General features: G+C 34.8%; 2 protein-coding genes across 8 annotated transcripts in view; one reads left to right on the top strand and one right to left on the bottom strand.

The window, feature by feature from the left end:
• The window catches only part of C33H11orf65 (chromosome 33 C11orf65 homolog), a 258,094-nt gene that overhangs the window by 72,541 nt on the left and 164,810 nt on the right, over positions 1-20,743 (bottom strand). The gene's annotated exons all lie outside the window — the stretch shown is intronic.
• LOC116277740 (serine-protein kinase ATM-like) overlaps positions 101-20,743 on the top strand; it is a 99,020-nt gene continuing 78,377 nt past the window's right edge. The window contains exons 1-17 of the mRNA XM_072953810.1: positions 101-834; positions 4,211-4,311; positions 4,414-4,526; positions 5,795-5,957; positions 6,174-6,349; positions 6,866-7,060; positions 7,849-7,944; positions 8,980-9,205; positions 10,742-10,867; positions 11,424-11,549; positions 12,580-12,669; positions 13,811-13,982; positions 14,777-14,976; positions 17,395-17,477; positions 17,569-17,724; positions 18,526-18,601; positions 18,723-18,853. Coding sequence (XP_072809911.1) covers positions 4,240-4,311; positions 4,414-4,526; positions 5,795-5,957; positions 6,174-6,349; positions 6,866-7,060; positions 7,849-7,944; positions 8,980-9,205; positions 10,742-10,867; positions 11,424-11,549; positions 12,580-12,669; positions 13,811-13,982; positions 14,777-14,976; positions 17,395-17,477; positions 17,569-17,724; positions 18,526-18,601; positions 18,723-18,853 — 2,201 coding nt within the window. The 5' untranslated portion in view covers positions 101-834; positions 4,211-4,239. The remainder of the gene's footprint in view (positions 835-4,210; positions 4,312-4,413; positions 4,527-5,794; positions 5,958-6,173; positions 6,350-6,865; positions 7,061-7,848; positions 7,945-8,979; positions 9,206-10,741; positions 10,868-11,423; positions 11,550-12,579; positions 12,670-13,810; positions 13,983-14,776; positions 14,977-17,394; positions 17,478-17,568; positions 17,725-18,525; positions 18,602-18,722; positions 18,854-20,743) is intronic.

Raw genomic sequence — 20,743 nt, 5'->3', positions numbered from 1 at the left:
GCGGGGCGAGAACGCCGGTGGGGCAAGCGGCGGACGCAGGGTCGCACGCCATTGGCGGGCAGGGCGCAGGCTCATTTGCTCAGACCGCCCCGATGTTTTGGGGAGCGAGGGCAGGTGGCGGAGAGCGTGCGCTGTTCGTGCGCATGGGCAGATGGTGTCTTGGGGGGCCCATCAGCTTTACTGCTTCCTCGCGAGACAGACGCTGCGCGGTCACGCCAGGTTTGACCCGGAGCGGGAATAGCGCGTGGACCTGCCAGTCGGGCGGCCGAGGAGGCGAGTGGAGCGCGGCTTTAGGCTGAGGCAGCCGCCGCCGCCTCCGGAGATTCCACTTTGTCAGTCCGAGTCCAGCGGAAGGGGCGCGGAAGCAACGCAGTGGCCTTTGCGCTGGGGAATTGAGTCGTGTCTGAGCCCTTCTGTCCTCGCCCCCAGGCGCACTCCTCCAGAGTGGTCCGTCACTCCTCTCCTCACCCCGGCTTGCCCAGCCCCGGTCCTCGTCGCCCTCTCCCGCCCTTTCTTCGTGCCCCTCGCGGATTTAGCCTTGAACCTTTTTCTGAATGGCCAGAATTGAACCTACCTGCGCATCCCCTTGCCCTGTCACCAGATTTAACTAGATAGCTCTGACTAATCATCTTTGTCTCCCCTCAAATAGTGATCAGCGAGCAATTTTTTTTGAGGTTGAAATTGCAGTCTCGTGGTTAAGAGCCTGGACTCTGGACGCACACTCCCAAAGTTGGAATTCTATCAGCCAGCTGTGCGACCTCGCCGTACCATCTTCCTTGTGGTGGCCTTGTCTTGGGGTGAGCACTGAAGAGCGTTCGCTGCTGTTTTTACCAGGTACAGATAGATAAAAAGACTGTTGCAATTCAGAGTGATAATGTGATAGAAGAGTACTGTGATGATGAAGGAGTGAATAAGGTTCTGTGGAAGTTCAGCCTGGGACAATCCAGTTTGCGCTGAGACCTTGCAGCGTTAAATTGCCCTGGAGAATGGTAGGAGCCTTCCAGACAGGATGCATATAAAGGCGCTAAGTGTAGAAGGTTCCTGAAGCTCAGGAGTGCGGTATGGCATTGCCTGAAATAGTTTTCGGCATTTTCAACATGTTGAAGTCATAGGAATGGATGAGATCATACTGGGAGAACATAGAATAAGAAGTAAGGAGACAAGGATGCTCTTTCAGATGTGGTGGGAAAAGAACCCAGCAAAAGAGACTTGTGAAACACAAAGGAAGGGAATAACCGTAATTGCTAACATTTTTTGAGCATTTGCTATGTCTCAGGTACTGTGTTAAACAGGTTCACGAATCCTTACAATAACTCTTTGAAGTTCTAGTTCAGTTCAGGTCTTGTTTTTCGTTTTATCATTGAGAAAACCAAGGGTTAGAGAAATTAGCTAACATGCCCAAGGTTGTACAACTTACAAGTGGCAGGACCACGATATGAATTACTGCAATATAACTACAGAGCCCACATTCTTACCACTAGAAAAGAATGGCACGCCAAAGGCAGAATTAGATCCAGGAAAATGGGATATAAGCATTGTTGTCAAATTCTGCAGAGGAATCAACTTGATTGAAATCTGAAAAGGAACAATGGATTTACCAATTCAGAGGCTGTTACTGAGGAAATATGTATCACACCAGTTGCATATTGGGAGTGGAACCTGGATGGTTGTGAATTAATGTATTAATTGAATTCAACTTCATCTGGTGACTCTCTTACCCTAGTTAACTGCTCTCTAGTTCCTTTGGTCGTCGATCAGTTCCTCCAACATACTTTGAGTTTTTCCTTAAGACCCTTTGGCTATGCTAGTCTTCTTTAAGATTTTGGTCCTCTAGCTCTTTCTGTGATTGGCACTAGTTCATTCAGATCTTAGCTTTATTGTAATCTCCTCTGATACATGTTCCTTGATAATTTATAAAAATGACCCTCTCCACTGTTATTGCATATTTGCTTCCTTTGGGTCATATGTCGCAATTTGGAATTATGCATTGATTTATCAGTGTACTTGTTTATTGTCACTCTCCCTCGTTATGACTCCATGAGGGTAGGATTAGGTCTTCCTACCCCTAACAGAGTACCTCGAACACAGTAGCTGCCCAGTGAGTACTGCTGTATGGATCAGTGAATGAACATTTCCTGTTTATGTAGGTAATGCTGAATTGTTTTATTTTCTTGAAAGTAATCAATCTCTGAGAAACGGATAGGAGGAAAAGCAAGTTAAGAAAAGCCACAGCTTAAAAAAAACGTTTAGGGCTAACACTTCTCGAAGTGTCACAAGTTTAGTAAACATGCATCTTTTTCCACGTTATAGATAACATATTTAGGGATAAAGGTGCCAGCTTTTATGGATCTTTGGATCATTGCTAAGGTGTTTTCACTGGTTAGAATCCCAACTTTATTTTCCTTATTGACTCAAGAGGGCTTTAAACTAAGATTGAGCCAGGAGGGAGGAGTCTTAGGTAAAACTATAAGGAATGGGAAAATGAAAACGATGGTCTTTGCCTTCAAGAGGTATACAATGGGATGAGAAAGGCTACCAGGCAAATAACAACCTGTATTTTACAGCATAGTAAAGGAGGGTGTGAGAGGAATAAAGCAGTTAGAATAACTATTGAATATAAATGGGGAAGAGAATTAGAGCTATCTGCCAATAAAATAGGTAGTCTTATTAGGTAGTTTGTTCTGAGAGTGTTTAAAGAGAGGGCTATAATTTTGCAGCAGAGATTTCTCCCTTTGTAGGAAGCTGGCACGTGGTCTCTCAGTTCCACCCAATTTTAAGATTCTGTGAGATTGAGCAGGGGCAGAGAAACATACTTGATTTTGAAAGACTGAGTAGAATTTATGTGGATGGGTGGGAAAAGGACTTTGCTCACCGTTTTTCCTCCTGAGATACATATGTAGTGTAGTTATAGTAGACATACATATGTATACCGTTTATAAACGTTTATAGTAACGAAGCTTTTTTGGTGAAAAGACTCAGAAATACTAACACAAAATGCTTTCCTTGAAAGATTTAAAAAAAAATTATCAAAGGAAGGTGTAATTATATCAGAAAACCTAAAAGGAGGAGGGCTAGTGTAATGGCATTAAGGAGTAAGAAAATATAGTGGATGTTTGACATTTGCAAGGGATATCACTATAGCATACAATTTCCTTCATCTCTTTTTATAACAGTATCATTTTCCTCGGACTTTCGTATATTAAGTGAGAACCATGAATTCAGTTGAGATGTAAGTGCTAGGCAAGGCTTACTAGCTCTGATAACCTCCTGCATATCAGTTCTAAATCATAAGCAATTTAAGTTTTTGGTTCAGCAAAATGACAAGTCACTACATATAAGAAAGGTTGCATTTAAATAGTTCAGTCAGTGTTACATCCTGAAGTGCTCTTTTCCTTATTCTTTGCCTGGCTGTGTTCTATTCATCTTTTGTGTTTCAATTTAAATGTCATGTTTCTAGACGGACATGGAGATTGTCATACTAAGTGAAGCTGAGCTAGAAAGAGAAAGAAAAATACCATATGATATCACTTAAATGTGGAATCTAAATAAATTAGACACAAATGAACTTATCTACAAAACAGAGCCAGATACACAGACATAGAAAACAAACTTATGATTACCAGAGGGGGAAAGGGGTGGGAAGTGGTAAACTGGGAGTTTAGGATTTGCAGATACTAACTGCTGTATATAAAGTAGACAACCAACAGTGTCCTACTGTATAGCTAGGGAACTATACCTTCTAATAGCCTATAAAGAAAAAGAATATGAAAAGGAATATATATAATGTTTAACTGAATCACTATGCTGTACACCAGAAAATAACACAACATTGTAAACTGACTATACTTCAGTTTAAAAAAAAACACAATAAAAAAGTTATATTTCTTAGAAGAGATCTCAGAACAATAAAATAAATTATGCATTTTTTACTTTTATCCTGCAACACATTCAACACACATTTGTTGATTTAGAAAAAAAAATTCCAAGTTCTTCTTTTCCCTATTGAGCCGCATATCTCCCATTTGAACTTGTGTAGTTGATATTTTGAATGTTAAAGCTTTGTTTTGATATGTTCTGTTAATATTTTGGAAATATTAAGAAAAATCATTGTACATTACAGTATACCTCTGGTTATATGTTTAGATCTAACTATATGTTAATACCACAGTCTGAGATAATTTTCCTTTTTTTTTTTTTTTTTTTTTTACAGACAATGATGTGTTTCTGAAATTCTGAACCATGAGTCTAGCACTTAATGATCTGCTTATTTGCTGCCGTCAACTAGAGCATGATAGAGCTACAGAACGAAGGGTAGTAAATTACTTAAATTTAATCTTTTCTTGAAAGAAGTGTGTGATCTGTAACTCATTATTTTTTTTTTTGGTTTTTTTGTTTGTTTTTTTTCATTTTCAGAAAGAGGTTGAGAAATTTAAGCGCCTGATTCAGGATCCTGAAACCATTCAACATTTAGATCGGCATTCAGATTCCAAACAAGGCAAATACTTGAATTGGGATGCTGTTTTTAGGTATTCCTTTCTAATTTTTTTCCTCTTTCATTTTTATTTCTGTTGTGTATTTTTTGTGTGTAAGTAGGTCTAATTTATCTTTGCTCCCTATCTACCATTGTGCATTGCAATGAAATTGGTGCTTAATATTTAACTGAAATGTAATTTTTAAAGGATGTTCATATGGAAAAAGTTAAACATTTTTAGATCATTTGTTCAATAAAATGTCTTAGACATATCTCACTCAAGATTAGAGAGAATTTCTTTCATATCAGTTCATTCATAAGACTTTATTTCAAATTAGAGAATAAAATTAAGTTATCATAAGTCCTTTATTATTACTTTGACATCTTTAAATACTGCTCTAAGAAACTGCTATATGTTAAACTATAATAAAAAAGTAAAAAGGAATTTTAGAGTGATTCCATATGGATACAGTAAAAAAACAAAACTCAGGCATTGGAAAGATACAATTTGTTGCTGTATTGGAATAGCAAAGAGAATTGATGCTTTTTACACTAAGATGTAAGTTTTAACTATGAAGTTCATTTATAACTAGAAATACCTTATAAGACAGGAAAGATGAATAAAATATTTTAAATTAATACAGAATACTGAGAAGCCTGAACATTTTCAATCAAGGGGAAATACTAATATTTACTTGCTCTAGAGTATTTAGAACAGATAATCTATTTTATTTTTTAGCTTTTATTTGGTACTAGATAGACTGTTGCAGATTTCATTGTGGATAGTGTGAAACATACATACTTCTTTTCCTCTGGTTACTTAGTTTATTTCAGATACCATAAATACAGTTATTATCTAAAGACAAAAACTGTTTTGCCTAGCTGATCAGGTAGGCCAAATAGACACCTGGCATTCCTAACTAATGATGAATATTTTCTAAGCAGGCTTCATTTAAAGGCTAAAAACATTACCAACACCTAGGAAATAGGTAGGTCATGTACACAGAACAGCAGAAAGAGGTGAGAAAGAATTGAGAACCCCAGATAGCATTGCAAGCTTTTAATGGTAAAATGAAAAAACATGCATTAAAGCAATAGAAAATCATGGAGGTTATAAATTAAGAGCTTTGCAGTCCAGACTTTAAATTGGTGTTGAGTGCTTAGACCTTAAAAGAGAAATTTAGTTGTTTTGTTTAGCTGGTACCTTGATTGAAGCAACGTGGTTTAAAAGATGCTCTTTACGATGACACAAAGGACTTTTTGAAACTGTTATAATAATTTAAGTACTTAATGAGTTTCTGAAATTGTTTCATTTTCTTGAAGATTTCTACAGAAATATATTCAGAAAGAAACAGAATGTTTGAAAACAGCAAAACCAAATGTATCAGCCTCGACACAAGCCACCAGGCAGAAAAAGATGCAAGAAATCAGTAGCTTGGTCAAATACTTCATCAAATGTGCAAATAAAAGTAAGTGCTATTACTTGGCTTAATATGTTATTGTTGCATGGGTTTGGTGTGAATATGGTGAGATAAAAGTTGAGTTCTAACTCTAATTTCTACTATATATAATGATTTTTAATACTATAAGTCCAAATAATTGGAGGAATTTATGCAAGCATGGAGTGATAAAACTCAGGGTTGAAAGGATTAAAAAATGTTATTTTAGCTACCCATTCTTGGACCTCGGAAGCTCACAAAAGTCAGATTTATTGAAACTCTGGATTAAAATTTGGTCTATTACCCTTCGTGGTATAAGTTCTGAACAAATACAAGCTGAAAACTTTGGCTTACTTGGAGCCATAATTCGAGGCAATTTAGTTGAAGTTGACAGAGAATTCTGGAAATTATTCACTGGATCAGCCTGCAAACCTTCACGGTAAATTTACGATGGATTGTATTATGTTTTGCAGCATGTATATTTGTTTTATCCTGATTTTTGTAATTTTGTAACTTCATTGAAGATATGTTAAATTCTATTTCAGATGCTTTTGGTTTTTTGTCCAGGAAGTCTTAATAAGTAAATAGGAATTTAGTTTCACATGTGAAGAGAGCACTAAGACTAATTTTAAAGAATTAAGTGTTTAAATTCCTTTTATTTGTAATTGACAATTAATAATTGCTTGCTTGTTCTTATCTTTGCAGACTTTATTTTTTTTTAGTACTGCATACTGTTATGTAAGAGATAGTTCTTAATTAAGAATTTTCTCCAATACAGTCAGACTTTCTTTAATAATTGTTTTGTGTTCATTTAGTCTGCAGAAGCTTACTATTTGTCTGTCATGTGCCAGGCACTGTCCTAAGCATTGGCAGCATAGTGGTAAATAAGACAAACAAGGCCTCTGTCCCTCAAAAAGTTTACTTTTAACAACAGTTGTCCTTTGTTTTGCTGTAGTTCTGCAGTATGCTGTTTGACTTTGGCATTGACCACCTGTGTAGCCCCAGAAACAGTAAAAACAGGAATGGAGAAGAATATATGTGATGTAAACAGAAATTTTTCTTCAAAAGAATTGATGATGAAATGGCTTTTATTCTGTCAGTTAGAGGAAGACTTTGAAGACAGTACAGAGCTGCCTCCAATTCTTCACAGGTAGTTTGAGTTCATTAGCATGCTGCTGGTTTTTTTGTTTGTTTTTATAAGGTGCCCTCCATTTCTTTTTTGATACTAGATGGCTTTATTTTACAGTGATCATGCAAGATTTCCCAGAACTAGCTGTAAATAGTAAACCATACCCCCTTTCACAGTGTCTTTGTACTTGGATCTTGTCTAGGTTATTTTAGTCTGTTTTTGTCTTTCTGCCTAGACAGTGAGAATAAGTGGGATGTGCATGAAGAATATGCATGTAGTTTTTTAAGCACTGATGTGTTTCTTTGTGACCTTCTATAAATAGGTCCATCTGAATGTATATCCATCTCAGGTATATCCTGGAATCATAATGAGAGTATTTTCTGGGTGAAATATATTAAATTAATTAGGGGAAGAGATGAAAAGAAGATAAAATGGGACTTACGCACTCAGATGGGGAGCAGCTTGCCCACTTTACCTTTCCACAGTCTGTACTTAGAACTGAGTGCTTGGAGGGCAGACTTCTTAATCCTCATGCTTGTACCTTAATTTCATAATTGTTTATAATCTTTAAACCTTGGATATGATCCTTCTAAATCCTAGGAAGTACTGAAGATGATAGTTACATAAAATGTACGCCCCTTAAATTCTTTTTTCAGATGTTAAGAAATTCAGTACAGATGAAAGCAGTTTTAATTTTGGATCCAAATTTTAGAGGTCAATATTTATAGCTAAGCATGGACATTTAAGTTTAGAGAATGCTTTAAATGGCTTTTGGTTTTCTAAGTAAAGATTTTTACTTTCCTTTATAGTGATTTTCCTCATCTTGCCCTGGAGAAAATTCTTGTGAGTCTCACTATGAAAAATTGTAAGGATGCAATGAACTTTTTCCAAAGTGTGCCAGAATGGTATGTTATCTAACAGAGTTCTGGGTTATTTTAAGGTATAGCTTTAATTACAAAGATAATAATTTTAGCAGGGTAGTATCTGCATAATAAAAATTATGAACTGAATTAGTCAATTTAAAAAATCATAGCTGTTAGTCAGGGAAAAGGCTCTTTTAATTAATGATTGTAATTTATATTCTATAATTTTTTATGTTTAATGTTGTATAATATAATGTGACATTTGCCAATAGAAGAAATAAAATGGTTATGATGGGAAATTAAGAACATAAAAATCATGTGAAATGAGTTTTTTTTTTTTAAAGATGTGACCCAATTTTATATGTCAAGTAAAGTCTGATTATTTGTTAGGCTTAAAAACTAATGATAACTAATGGTGATTGAGGACAGGGAAAACGAGTGAATCTGAAAACCTCATTTTATTTGATTAACTCAGGAGGCTTATGTTTATTGCTGTGACTGAAAATGGCTCATTGGCACGAAGATTCCTAATCTATGTCAGGAAGGCATAAGATAAAAAAAATCTATATTCTGGAGAAATCAGTGGTGCAAAAGGGAAAGTTTTCAGATAACGTTATTCTTAGTGTTCATAGCTGGTGTTAATTTTTCTAATACTTTCTGAATTTGCCTTTGAGATTGTAACTTTTACTTCTTTTGTGCATCTATTAGTAAAATTTGCTGCTGAAGCATACAACTACTTATACAAGTCCAAAGAAGAGAAGCATTTAAAACAATAATTCGGGAGGAGGGTATAGCTCCGTGGTAGAGTGTGTACTTAGTATGCATTAGGTCCTGGGTTCAATCCCCAGTCCCACCACTTAAGTAAACAAACAAACAAACAAAAAAACCTAATTACCTCCCCCCAAATAAAAAAATTATAATAAAATAAAATAAAAGAATGATTCACTAATTATATAAATAGTCTTTGAATAACATAGATGCTAAGTTAATGTTTTCATTTGTAATCGATTGCTGTTATATGAAGATGAAATATTAGGTAATTTGATTTTATAAATTAAAAATCTTACTTTTTTGAAGTGAGCAGCATGAAAAAAGTACGGAAGAACCTTCATTCTCAGAAGCTGAAAAACTGTTTCTTCAGACGACTTTTGACAAGATGGATTTTTTAACCATTGTGGAAGAGCATGGTATAGAAAAGCACCAATCCAGTGTAGGGTTTTCTGTCCACCAGAATCTCAAGGAATCACTGGATCGCTGTCTTCTGGGATTGTCACAACAGCTTCTAAATAACTACTCATCTGAGGTGAGGTTTTCAAAAAGGACTAAAACCTGTATTTGATTCCACCTTGGCAGACTGTCAGGAAGGAGAAATAGGGGCAGGAAAGGCACTACAGGTGGTGAGAAGCTTAATTTTAAAAGTGAAATGATCACACGTGGCTACAAATGGGGAAAATTTAACATGAAAAGAGGAAAACTGAAGAATAATAATTTGATTATTTTCATTGACCAGGTAGACATTAATGAAATAGAATTCTTTGGGTGGGTTAATGGGTATTAATGATGGCTTTGAGCATAGTGATTATTTGATGAAAAAGAAACTCCATACAGAGGAGGGAGAAGTTACAATAACAGAAAAGGACATTATTTAAACGGATCTACTAGATTTTGGTTGCACTTGAAGAGGGAGAAGTCAACAAATGAACTAGCAGTTACCTATATTGGGGAGATCATCTAGTAATGTCTCATGTATCATTTCCTTTGTCTTAAAATCACAAATTCTCTTTGTATGTGCTGTTCTCTTGCCAAAACTCCTGTGTCTTTCTACCCATTTCTATATGTGCAAATAATCAACCTGTCAAAATCCTTGCTAAAGCCTTTCTTAGATAATCTCTGTCAAAATAATGTGTCTTAATATTAATATTAATATTTAATATTTCTACTTTAAAATGATCTTTAGCATCTTCTTTGTACCATATACACAAATATCTCTTAAACTGTGCTATAACCTCATTAAAGGGCATATACAATTTTTATTAATCTTTGTACTTTTTGCAATGCCTGGTTACATGATAAATGATAAAATATTTGTTGAATAAAATAAAAACTGCAAGCTACTCAAAGAAGAGGATTCAATAGCCACAAATAATGATCCAAAGAACCAGAGAAGGGACAGTGTATCTGTTTGATCTGTCTTGTCCTTAATCACTGACATTCTTCTGGTTTATAGTTGCAACCATTTTCATTTCGAAGTAAGCTGCCTTCTGTGTTTTCCCCTAAAATACCATTTCATACAGTATAGAACAGAAATATCTGAAAATCTAATTTTTCTGTATAATCTTTGCACATTCTTACATAATTCTACAAAATTGGCTGAGCAGTATCTACTTGCAAAAATACTTTGTGCTAGTCTGTGGAGGCTAAAAAGTTGAATACATCGAAGTTCTTATCTGTTAGAAGCTCCAAATACCATTTTAATGTTATATGGATCTAATTTCTACTCATGTTCTAAGAGTTACAGACATTTATTTCCGGTTCAGCTTTTTTCTCCTTTCTTTCCCCACTACCTCTGTGTGAAGAACACTGAGCCACTTTAAGAAGAGCTATATTACTTGGCCATTAGGAGATACTTCTGCTGGTTTTCCTGAGAATCCTGGTTATCACAACTCTGCAGGGATCACTTAGATGTTTTTAGAGATGATTGGAATTATGCCACTGTAGATTCAATTACCTGAGCTTTTGTTTCTTAGTATGTACATAAAATTTGCTTTATGAAAGATAATCATACTCAAAATTATTTATGAAATACGTGAAATTTTTTTTATTTGGGTTTTACTTTAAGACTTCAAATTCAGAAGTGCTTGTCCGATGTTCACGCCTTCTGGTGGGTGTTCTCGGCTGCTATTGCTATATGGGTGTGATAGCTGAAGAGGAAGCATATGAATCAGAATTATTCCAGAAAGCCAAGGTAGGAAGACTTAGGACCGTAATGTTTTGGATTAATTTGAATGAAATGTATTTCTGGGAAAGTTGGTATATATGTTTGGAAAACAAATTTTTATGTAGGTCAACTTTTCTCTTTCATTGGTGCAGTCTGAGAAGAAATGATACTATGTCTCCTTCCATAAGATTTGAAATTATTTTAAGCCCACTATAAATACAGTAATTGAAATAATACTGCATTGAAATTTAATCTCAATCACAAAAATACTGATTTTTGTCCTTTTAAAAGTTTTTCTTGGATCAGTTATCTTAGAGAATTCTTAACTAAGAGAGTTAATCAAGTAGGCTCTCAACATTTTTAACTCTGTGTACTGTTCTGTCAGTTGTGTGATCTGTAAGGATAACTGGGTATAAGATTTGTTGTTTAAAAAAATTATTCATAATTTTATTTCTAATTATACTGTATAACAAAGTATAATTTCTTGAAACACTTTGTTTTCCCTCGTAAGTAAAACTAAAAAACAATCACTAAGCTATCATTTTAACTGAATTTGGATTTTTTCCCTTTTTTTTCTTAATAGTCTCTAATGCAGTGTGCAGGAGAAAGTATCACTCTGTTTAAAAATAAGATGAATGAGGAATTTAGAATTGTTTCATTGAGAAATATGATGCATCTGTGTACAAGTTGCTTGTATAACTGTGCTAAGGTAAGATGTTCTTCCTACTTGACAGCATGGCCTGTCTGGGAGGCTGATAACTGGTTGGTGCTGTTACTATTTTGGGGGTCCATTCATAAATTTATACACTAATTTAAAATTAAATTGGTAAATTAAGGTAGTATCCAGAGGAATAAAGCAACAGGTGGTCTGAGTTTCTCATGAAACTATTTTCATGAAACTAACCTTCTTAGGAAAGTTTCTGAGATTATCTTACCCCTTTTATAGACAACTAGTCAGTGGCTTTTTTATTGCCAATGTATTTTCATTCATTTAAGAAAAGCTTGTTGATGGCTAGCCATGTGATGGGCATAATGCTGTACCAGGGCTAGTGAGCAACACAAAGATCAATAGTTCCAGCACATACATTACTCTCTTTTGCTCAGACAGTCTTACATAACGTTTGGTAGAAAGAGCACTTCTGTGTGTATTCCTTGTTTTGATTTGGAGCAGACCTGAGGTGTAGCTGAGCTAGGCCAGAGTATTGATAATAACCGGAAACACTTTTTAAAGCTAATGTTAAGTACATGGACTTTTATCCATAATATCAACATGCATTTTTATTTGTTTTTTTTTTTTTTTGGTATAAGTGGGGGAGAAGACAGTTGAAGAATATATTCTAAGCAATGATTATTGCTTGCCCATCCTTAGGAGCAATAGCTGGTATTTTACTTTAATGTTATTAATGCCAATCAATGTTATGTGCTACAGTTATTATTACTTTAAGAAAAGAGGTTAGTATTTTTAAAAAATCAATTTATTTTTTAATGGTGGTACTGGAGATTGAACCCAGGACCTCATGCATGCGCTCTATCACTGAGCTATTTCCCTCCCCAAGATGTTAGTGTTTTTGAAGTAATTTATGTCTTGTTCCTAACAGTAATCTCTTTATCCATGCTTATTTTGATGATTTCCAATGTAAAAGAAAATCTTTATTTCATCAATGATAGAGAAAATATCTGCAAAGAATAATTGTTTTTATTTCTTTGTTTGCTTGGTATTTTTTTTATCTTAATTACAGGGCAGTCCAAATAAGATTGCATCTGGCTTTTTCTTACGATTATTAACATCAAAGCTAATGAATGATATTGCAGATATTTGTAGAAGTTTAGTAAGTATGCCTCCTGTTTTACTACTGTGTTTCATTGATTCTAAGATGCTTTTTGTAACTTTGAAATCTCTTAAATAGGGATGCTTCTCATAGTATACGGCATCTTATGTTTTTAAAATGTGGAAATTAAATAAAGTTATTTGGTTTGGGTGGGAATGTGTTTGATTGCTTCTTAATGTCAATACTAGCATAATGCTTAGCTATTTATTTCTCAATAAATAATAGACTGAGTGATTGATAATGAATCATCTGGACTCAGTGCCTTTTTCTATATGAGACTGTACCGAAATTGAAAACAATTTTCTCTTCTTTTTTTTGGAGGGGGAGGTAATTAGGTTTGCGTATTTATTATTCAAGGAGGTACTGGGAATTGAACCCAGGACCAATTTTCTGTTCTTAAAAATAGAAACAAAAACCTTGCCAGACAAGCAACACTGTCTCATCTTGATATTTATTTTTCTTCTTCCATACAAATGGGCTTGTGCTACACATGCTTTTTGTCTGGAACAGTGCCTGGCACACATAGTAGGTATTCAGATATCTAATGGGTGAAAAAATATTCCATAATTTGATAATTTTTGTTTAATAATAAATCTTGGTTACTTTTTTCCGTGTCACTAAATAATGCTATACCTTAGCTTTTTTTTTTTGGTGGTAGTGGGGTATTTCATATATATGGGAATAATAGTATGTATGTATTTTAACCCAACTGATCTAAACATTTTAAATGGTTTCTTTTTTTTATTACAAAGAGTTCTACAGTAAATTTCTTACACATGTCTGCTCCTACTTGAGCTTGTTCAAAGAACTGTGAATTTTACTTTTTGATGGATATTTTCATTGTCCTCCAAAATAGTCATACCAATTTTATAATTTTACGTATACCCTCATCATTTGGGGTAGTATCAAACTTCTTAACATAAGAAATTATTTGTAAAGATTGTGTACTAGTCTGTTACATGACACTACAGTTTATATATCCATTTTCCTGTTGTTGGACATCTAACAGAAAAAAATCCTGCAGAGTTCATACATGTGAATCTTGAATTGTTTGATTAGGTCTATTTTAATTACAGCATTCTTCTGAAAGATGCCAACTTGAAAGCAATGTCTTTTTTTATTTTTATTTTTTTATTTGAAGGCATCCATTATCAAAAAGCCGTTGGATTTGGGAGAAGTAGAATCAGTGGACAGTGATACTCATGAAAATCTAATGGAGATGGAGGATCAGTCTTCCATGAGTCTATTTAATGATCACCCTGCTAGTAATGTTACTGACGCAAATGAATCCGGGGAGAGCCAGCTCATTATTGGTAAATGTGTTTTTACTGCATGGGATTTTTTTTACCTCTTTGTATTGATTTGGCATTATAAAAGTCCTCACAGATACTAATTTTATGCTAATTTTATTTTCTTTTTGTATAGTCTTTTAGGATTGGGATTGTTTCCTTCTATACACTTTAGATTTCTCTGATTTTTAATTGAATTTATTATTTTAGTATTTGATTCTTCATGGGGGAATTTGAAATAATTAGTAAACAAATAAAACCATACTATAGGTTATTTGGAAAATGGAAAGCAGAATAGTGAAAACATACCCATAATGCCGTAACTTTTTACCTTTTGCTGTTATTTCTATGTAGACCCGTTCAAAATTATAATCAGCATCAACATTCAAGTGAATTTTTATACTTTGTCCATTTTCTTTTAACATTAATTATAAGCATTTTTTTTCACTTAGATACTTGTACTGTTGGTAATTATACTTTTTAGCGGGTCCATAATATCCCAGTTAACATACATACCCTAATTTACTAGACCATTTTTTTATTGGCAGAAATTTAGATTCCTTTCTAATAGTATTTCAGTAAATATTTGTCTATATAGATTTTTCCATGGATTATTTCTTGATGATAAAATCCTAGGGTAACCTATTATGAAGAATTTTGAAGTTTTTAGTATATAATTAGTTTCACCATAATTTTGCTTTACATGTATTTTCATCTCTTTTTTGTTGTTGTTTGAAGGGAAGATATTTGTGTTAATGTTCAACATATGTGGTGATGGTACACCTCTCTTATTCTTAGTAAGTGCTTTTTATTTTTAGGTGCCACGAGTCCTTTAGCTGAAGAACATCTGTCAAAGCAAGATCTACTTGTTTTGGACATGCTCAAGTTCTTGTGTATGTGTGTGACCACTGCTCAAACCAATACTGTGTCATTTAGAGCAGCCGATATTCGGAGGAAATTGTTAATGTTAATTGATTCTAGCATGCTAGACCCTACCAAATCTCTCCACCTACACATGGTGAGTTCGGTGAAATGAAGAAGTGCTTCAGTTGTGTCTGATGTTGCTAGCTAAGTATAATGAACTGATATAAAAGAATCACAGAGTACCTTGTAAGAGCTGAAATTGCTTCCTTGAGAAATGAATCTGAAACGTTGTAAAATACACTTTTTGTTTAAATGTGCTGTGAAAAAAATTTAAGTGGATACTGATACATTAAAACTAGTATGGGCTTTGGATAGATTTATTCTCTTCGGCTGTAATTATTGTAAGTTATTTTAAGCTAGGCCAACCAAGAGCCACAGACTGTGAATGTAAAAATAATACTCACATAACATTGTAGTTTAAGTCTGAATCTTGCCTTGACCTTGGTTTACATGCTGTAAATTTTTTTTAATGTGATTTCTTTTTTTTTTTTTGTAAATTAATTTTATTTCACTTTTTAAATTTTTCTTTTTTGGGGGATAAGGTAATTAGGCTTGCTTATTTATTTACTAATAGAGGTACTGGGGATTGAACCCAGGGCCTCCTGCATGCTAAACAATCACTCTACCACTGAGCTATACCCTCCCACCTAATGTAATTTAGAAGTGACTGTAAAGTTAAAATGCTGCAAGAACTCTCGTATTTTCTTCATAAGCTTATATAGTTAATATTTTACTGCATTTGTCGTATCATTCATTCTCTCTCTCTGCGTGTGTGCACACGCATATTGAGATTGAGTTTCAGACCTGATGCCCCTTCACTTCAGTGTGTATGTCCTAAAAGCAGTGACATTTTCCCATATAACCATAGTATAATCATCAGGAAATTAACATCATTGCATTTAGTTGTCAGATCTGTTTAGTTTCTTTCAATCTGGAGTGGATCCTTAGTCTTCCCTTATAACTTTCATGACCTGCATTTTTTTTAATGACCTTCATATTTTTGGGTAGTACAGCCACTTACTGTATAGAATCCCTCACTCTGAGTTTGTCTCATGATTCCTCGTGATCAGACGTAGACTTAACATAAGTAACCTCTCTACTTCCCTTCCCTTATCAGTCTACTCATCTACTGATAGATATCTCCGATTCCAGTCCAACATCATAGGATTTATTTGTTCTTTGCTCTGTCCATATTTGTAGCTCCCTTTCCAACAGTAAAAAACTTGGCTTCCCACGTAACCTCAATACATTTACTTACTCAATGTTTTTGCGTTTACCTGATCTCCTGACCGTGTGGGCCATACCCATGGCTCCAATGCTGGTGAACATGCAAGAACAGCCCCTGCTACAGTGAGTAGGCTGGTTGAGTCCATAGTCATGTCCTAGCAAACTGGCAAACATGCCACGTGATTTCCTCAGCCCTGGGAAATATACCAGGTGATTCCCTAATTAGAACCTCTTGGAAACATGCAGGGTTGAGTCCCTGGTAGAATTCCTGGTCATCTCCTATCTGTGGTGACCATGCCAGTCGATCCCCTGTCCTGGGCAAATACGCTTAGTTGAGCCCTGTTTGGTCCCTGGTTTCAACCCTGGCAAACACTTTGGTCAAGTCTCCAGCCCTGGCCAGTGGGGAGGGCTGTATGCTTTTATTGAAGCTTTGATGTTTAAAATCACTTCCAGATACTTAGTAACATCACACATGACTCTCATGGCAAATATTTAACATGGTCCAAATTAATGTTTCATAATATCAGGAAGAATAAGAAACATTTTTCTGCATATAGATGGTACGGGAAAAAAAAAGCTGATTTCTTATTACAGCTAAGAAGGTCATGTGGCAGCTCTCAGAAACTAGTTATCACTGCTGTTATAACTGGTAGTTACTTAGTAGCTCTTTATACCCATTGTAGCCATAGAGAACCTTACAAAGTGGCCTTATAGGGAGATAGGTCAGGGTATATGGATTCTTCTCTGCCCGTAATTACTACTGCTTTCCAAAATTCATTAATAGAATAGTTTTTAACCATTGAAGTTATCACCAAGCATTGTTTTCAGAGGCTGGTGATGTAATACAGTTTCAGAGTCTTGCTCAGGCTCTTAATCCCAATGGTGATGACAGCTATCACTTACTGGATTACTACAATAAATGCTGGAGTTTTACATTTATTTCTTTTAATACTCAAAGTAATCTGGCCAGGTAAGTGCTATGTCCCCATTTTACAGGTGAGAGCACAAAGGCTCAGTGACAAGGCAAATTTTTTAGCCATACAAGTAATAGGTCATGGTGCTGGGATTTGAATCCAGCTCTGGATTTCAAAACTTTTTTTTTTTTAACTTCAAAACCCTTTTTTTTTTAAACTATGTCGCCTCTCCGAAATTTACTGCTCTTTTGTGTATGTGTGCACGTGTGCCCATGTTTACATATGAATTTATGGTTACGTATGTCTACTTATTTAAGTAAGTGGTATTTGGGGAAAAAAAAACCTGATTTTTTTTTTTCCAACTGTCTTAGTATCTAGTGCTTTTAAAGGAACTTCCTGGAGAAGAACATCCCTTGCCAATGGAAGATGTTGTTGAACTTCTAAAACCATTATCGTAAGAAATTAAAACCGTATATAATGTTCACTCTAAATTTATAAACTAAACTGATGTGTTCTGTTACACTGATAAAGTTTTTCCACCACAGCAATGTGTGTTCTTTGTATCGCCGTGACCAAGACGTTTGTAAAACCATTTTAAACCATGTCCTTCGTATAGTGACGAACCTGTGTCAAGGAGATACGGACACTGAGAACACAAGTGATGCTCAAGGACAGTTTCTTACAGTGATTGGAGCATTTTGGTAGGTACAGATTGTTTTGTGGCGTTCTTACTTTTCTTTTGCTACTTCTGGGTACAAGTGCAAACTTTGCATTTCTGCATTAATGACTTCTTCTAATCCTCGAGTCTTTTAACAATAGTATAATGTAATTTGTGTTTCTTTTCTTAATTGCTTGAAGAACTATATTGCTTTTTGTGTAAGGCTTGGCTTCCCAAAGTGGGTTTAGCATATTTCCGTGAGAATGTTGAATCCCTTAATAGTTTGACGTGTGTGATGAAAAAAGCAAAGTGCAGCAAGTCTTAATCAGTTGAGTAGATAGTTCACATTCCTAAAGTGGACAAATCGGCCTTATACTATCTGCTTATTTCATGTATGGAGTCACAGTGTGAGGTAATACCAGGATACTTATAGCAGAGCACATATATGTAATTTAGAGCCCACATGCCATTTGACAGGTGAGGACTTCTGAGTCAGTATAGAATGTGGTTTTGAAATCTTCTCTGTAACAACACAGCAATTTTAAAAATGTTTTCCTCTGAAAGCAAGTTTGCATAACATGGTTAGCTAAAATATGATAGCCCCAAAGTGATGCATAATCATATGACACAAATAATATACATTAAAATGAACTCCTTTTCAAGCCAATTTTAGTTGAAATTTTTTGAAATATGAGTATGTTGGCATATGAAACATAATGAGAATTAAATTTAGAATGGAAAGAAATTTTAGAAGCAACCTAGAATAAACCTTATTGCCCAGTGATTTTCTTTTGACTATGCTTTGATTGGAATAATTATTTGATATTGAAACACTTTATTTCAGGCACTTAGCAAAGGAGGGAAAATGCACATTTTCTGTAAGAATGGCACTAGTAAAATGCCTTAAAACTTTGCTTGAGGTGAGTTATTCTGCATTAATTATTAATAAGGTCTCCATTGAAAATTTTAAAACAGTCTTTGTTTCTGTCTGTTAGTGGGTGATTTTCCTCTTCATATTTAACGTCAGTTCTTTTCCCATAGGCTGATCCTTATTCAAAATGGGCTATTCTTAATGTAATGAAAGAAGACTTTCCTGTAAACGAAATATTTCCGCAGTTTCTTGCTGATAGTCATCACCAAGTTCGCATGTTGGCTGCAGAATCAGTCAATAGGTAATGGGTCAAGTATTCATGAAGTGCCCGCAGCGCTGCAGACAGCAGTTGAATGTTGAGTACAGTCGTAGGTCATCAATTGTGGTATTAAAAATAGAGAACATTTATTGAGCATATACTGTACACCCGGCATTTATCTTTTCTCTTAATTCTGACAACTCTATCACTTAGGTACTATTGTTTTCTCCAATTTATAAATGAGAACTCTGTGGCTTAGAGAGACAAAGTAACCTGCTCAGTGCCTTACAGGTAGTTAAGTGACTGAGTTGAATGAGATGTGTCTGTTACTACTTATGGGAGATGCAGAATATTTGTATATTATTGAGATTTTATATGAGTTAGTAAAATGAAAATTAGCACATTTTACCTTGTGCTAATTACAGTCATTTCTTCATCTGAGCATACAGTTGGGCACTAGAGTGATTCTCTCACAGGGATCTGTTTTATTTGAGTACCTGGAGAAGCAAATATTAATTTTTTTAACAACTGCATATTAATCAGGTTATCAAATTGATTTTGAAACTCTGAAGTGTAACCTACTTGTATCTTTCCCACCTCACACTCCCTGTAGATAAAGCACCTCTCTGCTTTATTTTTCTATATAGCATTTATACCTAAAGTAATACTTGGCATGTGCCAGGTGTTTAATAATTTGTAAAATCAATTAATATTTGAAAAAATAAATTACATTATGCTTTAAAAACATCAAAACTGAAAGTCATTTAAGTAACTTTACTGTTCAAATGTAAGTGACCAGTAATTTAAGATCACTATGTGGTGGGGGAGGGTTTAGCTCAGTGGTTAGAGTACATGCCTAGCATGCATGAGGTCCTGAGTTCAATCCCCAGTGACTCCATTAAAAAGTAACTTTATAAATATATAAACCTAATTACTCCCCCCCAGATAAAAACAAAAATAAAACACACAAACAAAAATCACTGTAAAGAAATTGTCCTGTAGTCACATAAATACGTGTTAGGTAACTTACTGTGTCCAAAGTTAGGATACGCTGACAGTAATGTTTTCATAAATCAGAATCACATTGTATCTAACTCCTTAGGTTTAGAACTATTTTCAGTAAAACCATAGTGCTTTGTAGGGTTTGCTAATGGATGTGTGCTTTACTTCAGGTCCTTAAAGGGTAGAAAAAAATATACTGAAGTTAAAAGATCTGGGGTTACAGAGGCTCATAAGTTGAATGTAATAAAGCACAGTAGTGGTGGCATTGGAAAATCTTTTGAGATTCAAAAATGTAAATTCATGAATGGCTTGAACATAGCATTTATTATTTATTTATTAGTTGTTTACTTGTTAGATATGTAATATTAGGCTATTTAAGAGAGATTAGAGAAACTGAAGAAATCAAAGGAACACCAAAAAAGTGATACTTTTATAAATTTTGATTACTAAAGAAGCATAAAGAAAAAAATTAATTAAAGAATGGTTCTTAAATATGGTAGTCCATTATGTGGAAAGCACTGTTCAACTCTTCCGTACCACACAAAAATTTTTTTTAATGGAACATCAAGACGTTAAAGCTATCCACTTTCAAGTTGATTAAGTCTTAGAGGTTGACATAGGAGTCTGTGGTTTCTTCTAATTGGTATTTGACCAGAGGACAATTTTTCTTTTCTAATTATTTTGAGTTCAGGGATATTCAAGTTTGGGCCATAAGCTAAATGATCTTTTGAGACCCTTTTCAGTGCTATTCAGTTCTAGGAGAAAATGGAGTCTGTAGGAAAGACCCTAATATTAAGCAGTGGATCTGAACCTCTAAATGGACTCACATTTCTGTGGTCTTTTGAAAGGAGACCTAGTATGTTAAGTGTGTCTCACCAAGTGATTTATTTGTGTCCTATGACATGCTTTGAAAGTATGGTTGAAGGTTAA

The sequence above is a fragment of the Vicugna pacos genome, chromosome 33, assembly GCF_048564905.1.
Source record: "Vicugna pacos chromosome 33, VicPac4, whole genome shotgun sequence".
Classification (NCBI taxonomy): domain Eukaryota; kingdom Metazoa; phylum Chordata; class Mammalia; order Artiodactyla; family Camelidae; genus Vicugna; species Vicugna pacos.
This window is presented reverse-complemented; position numbering and strand designations above follow the sequence as displayed.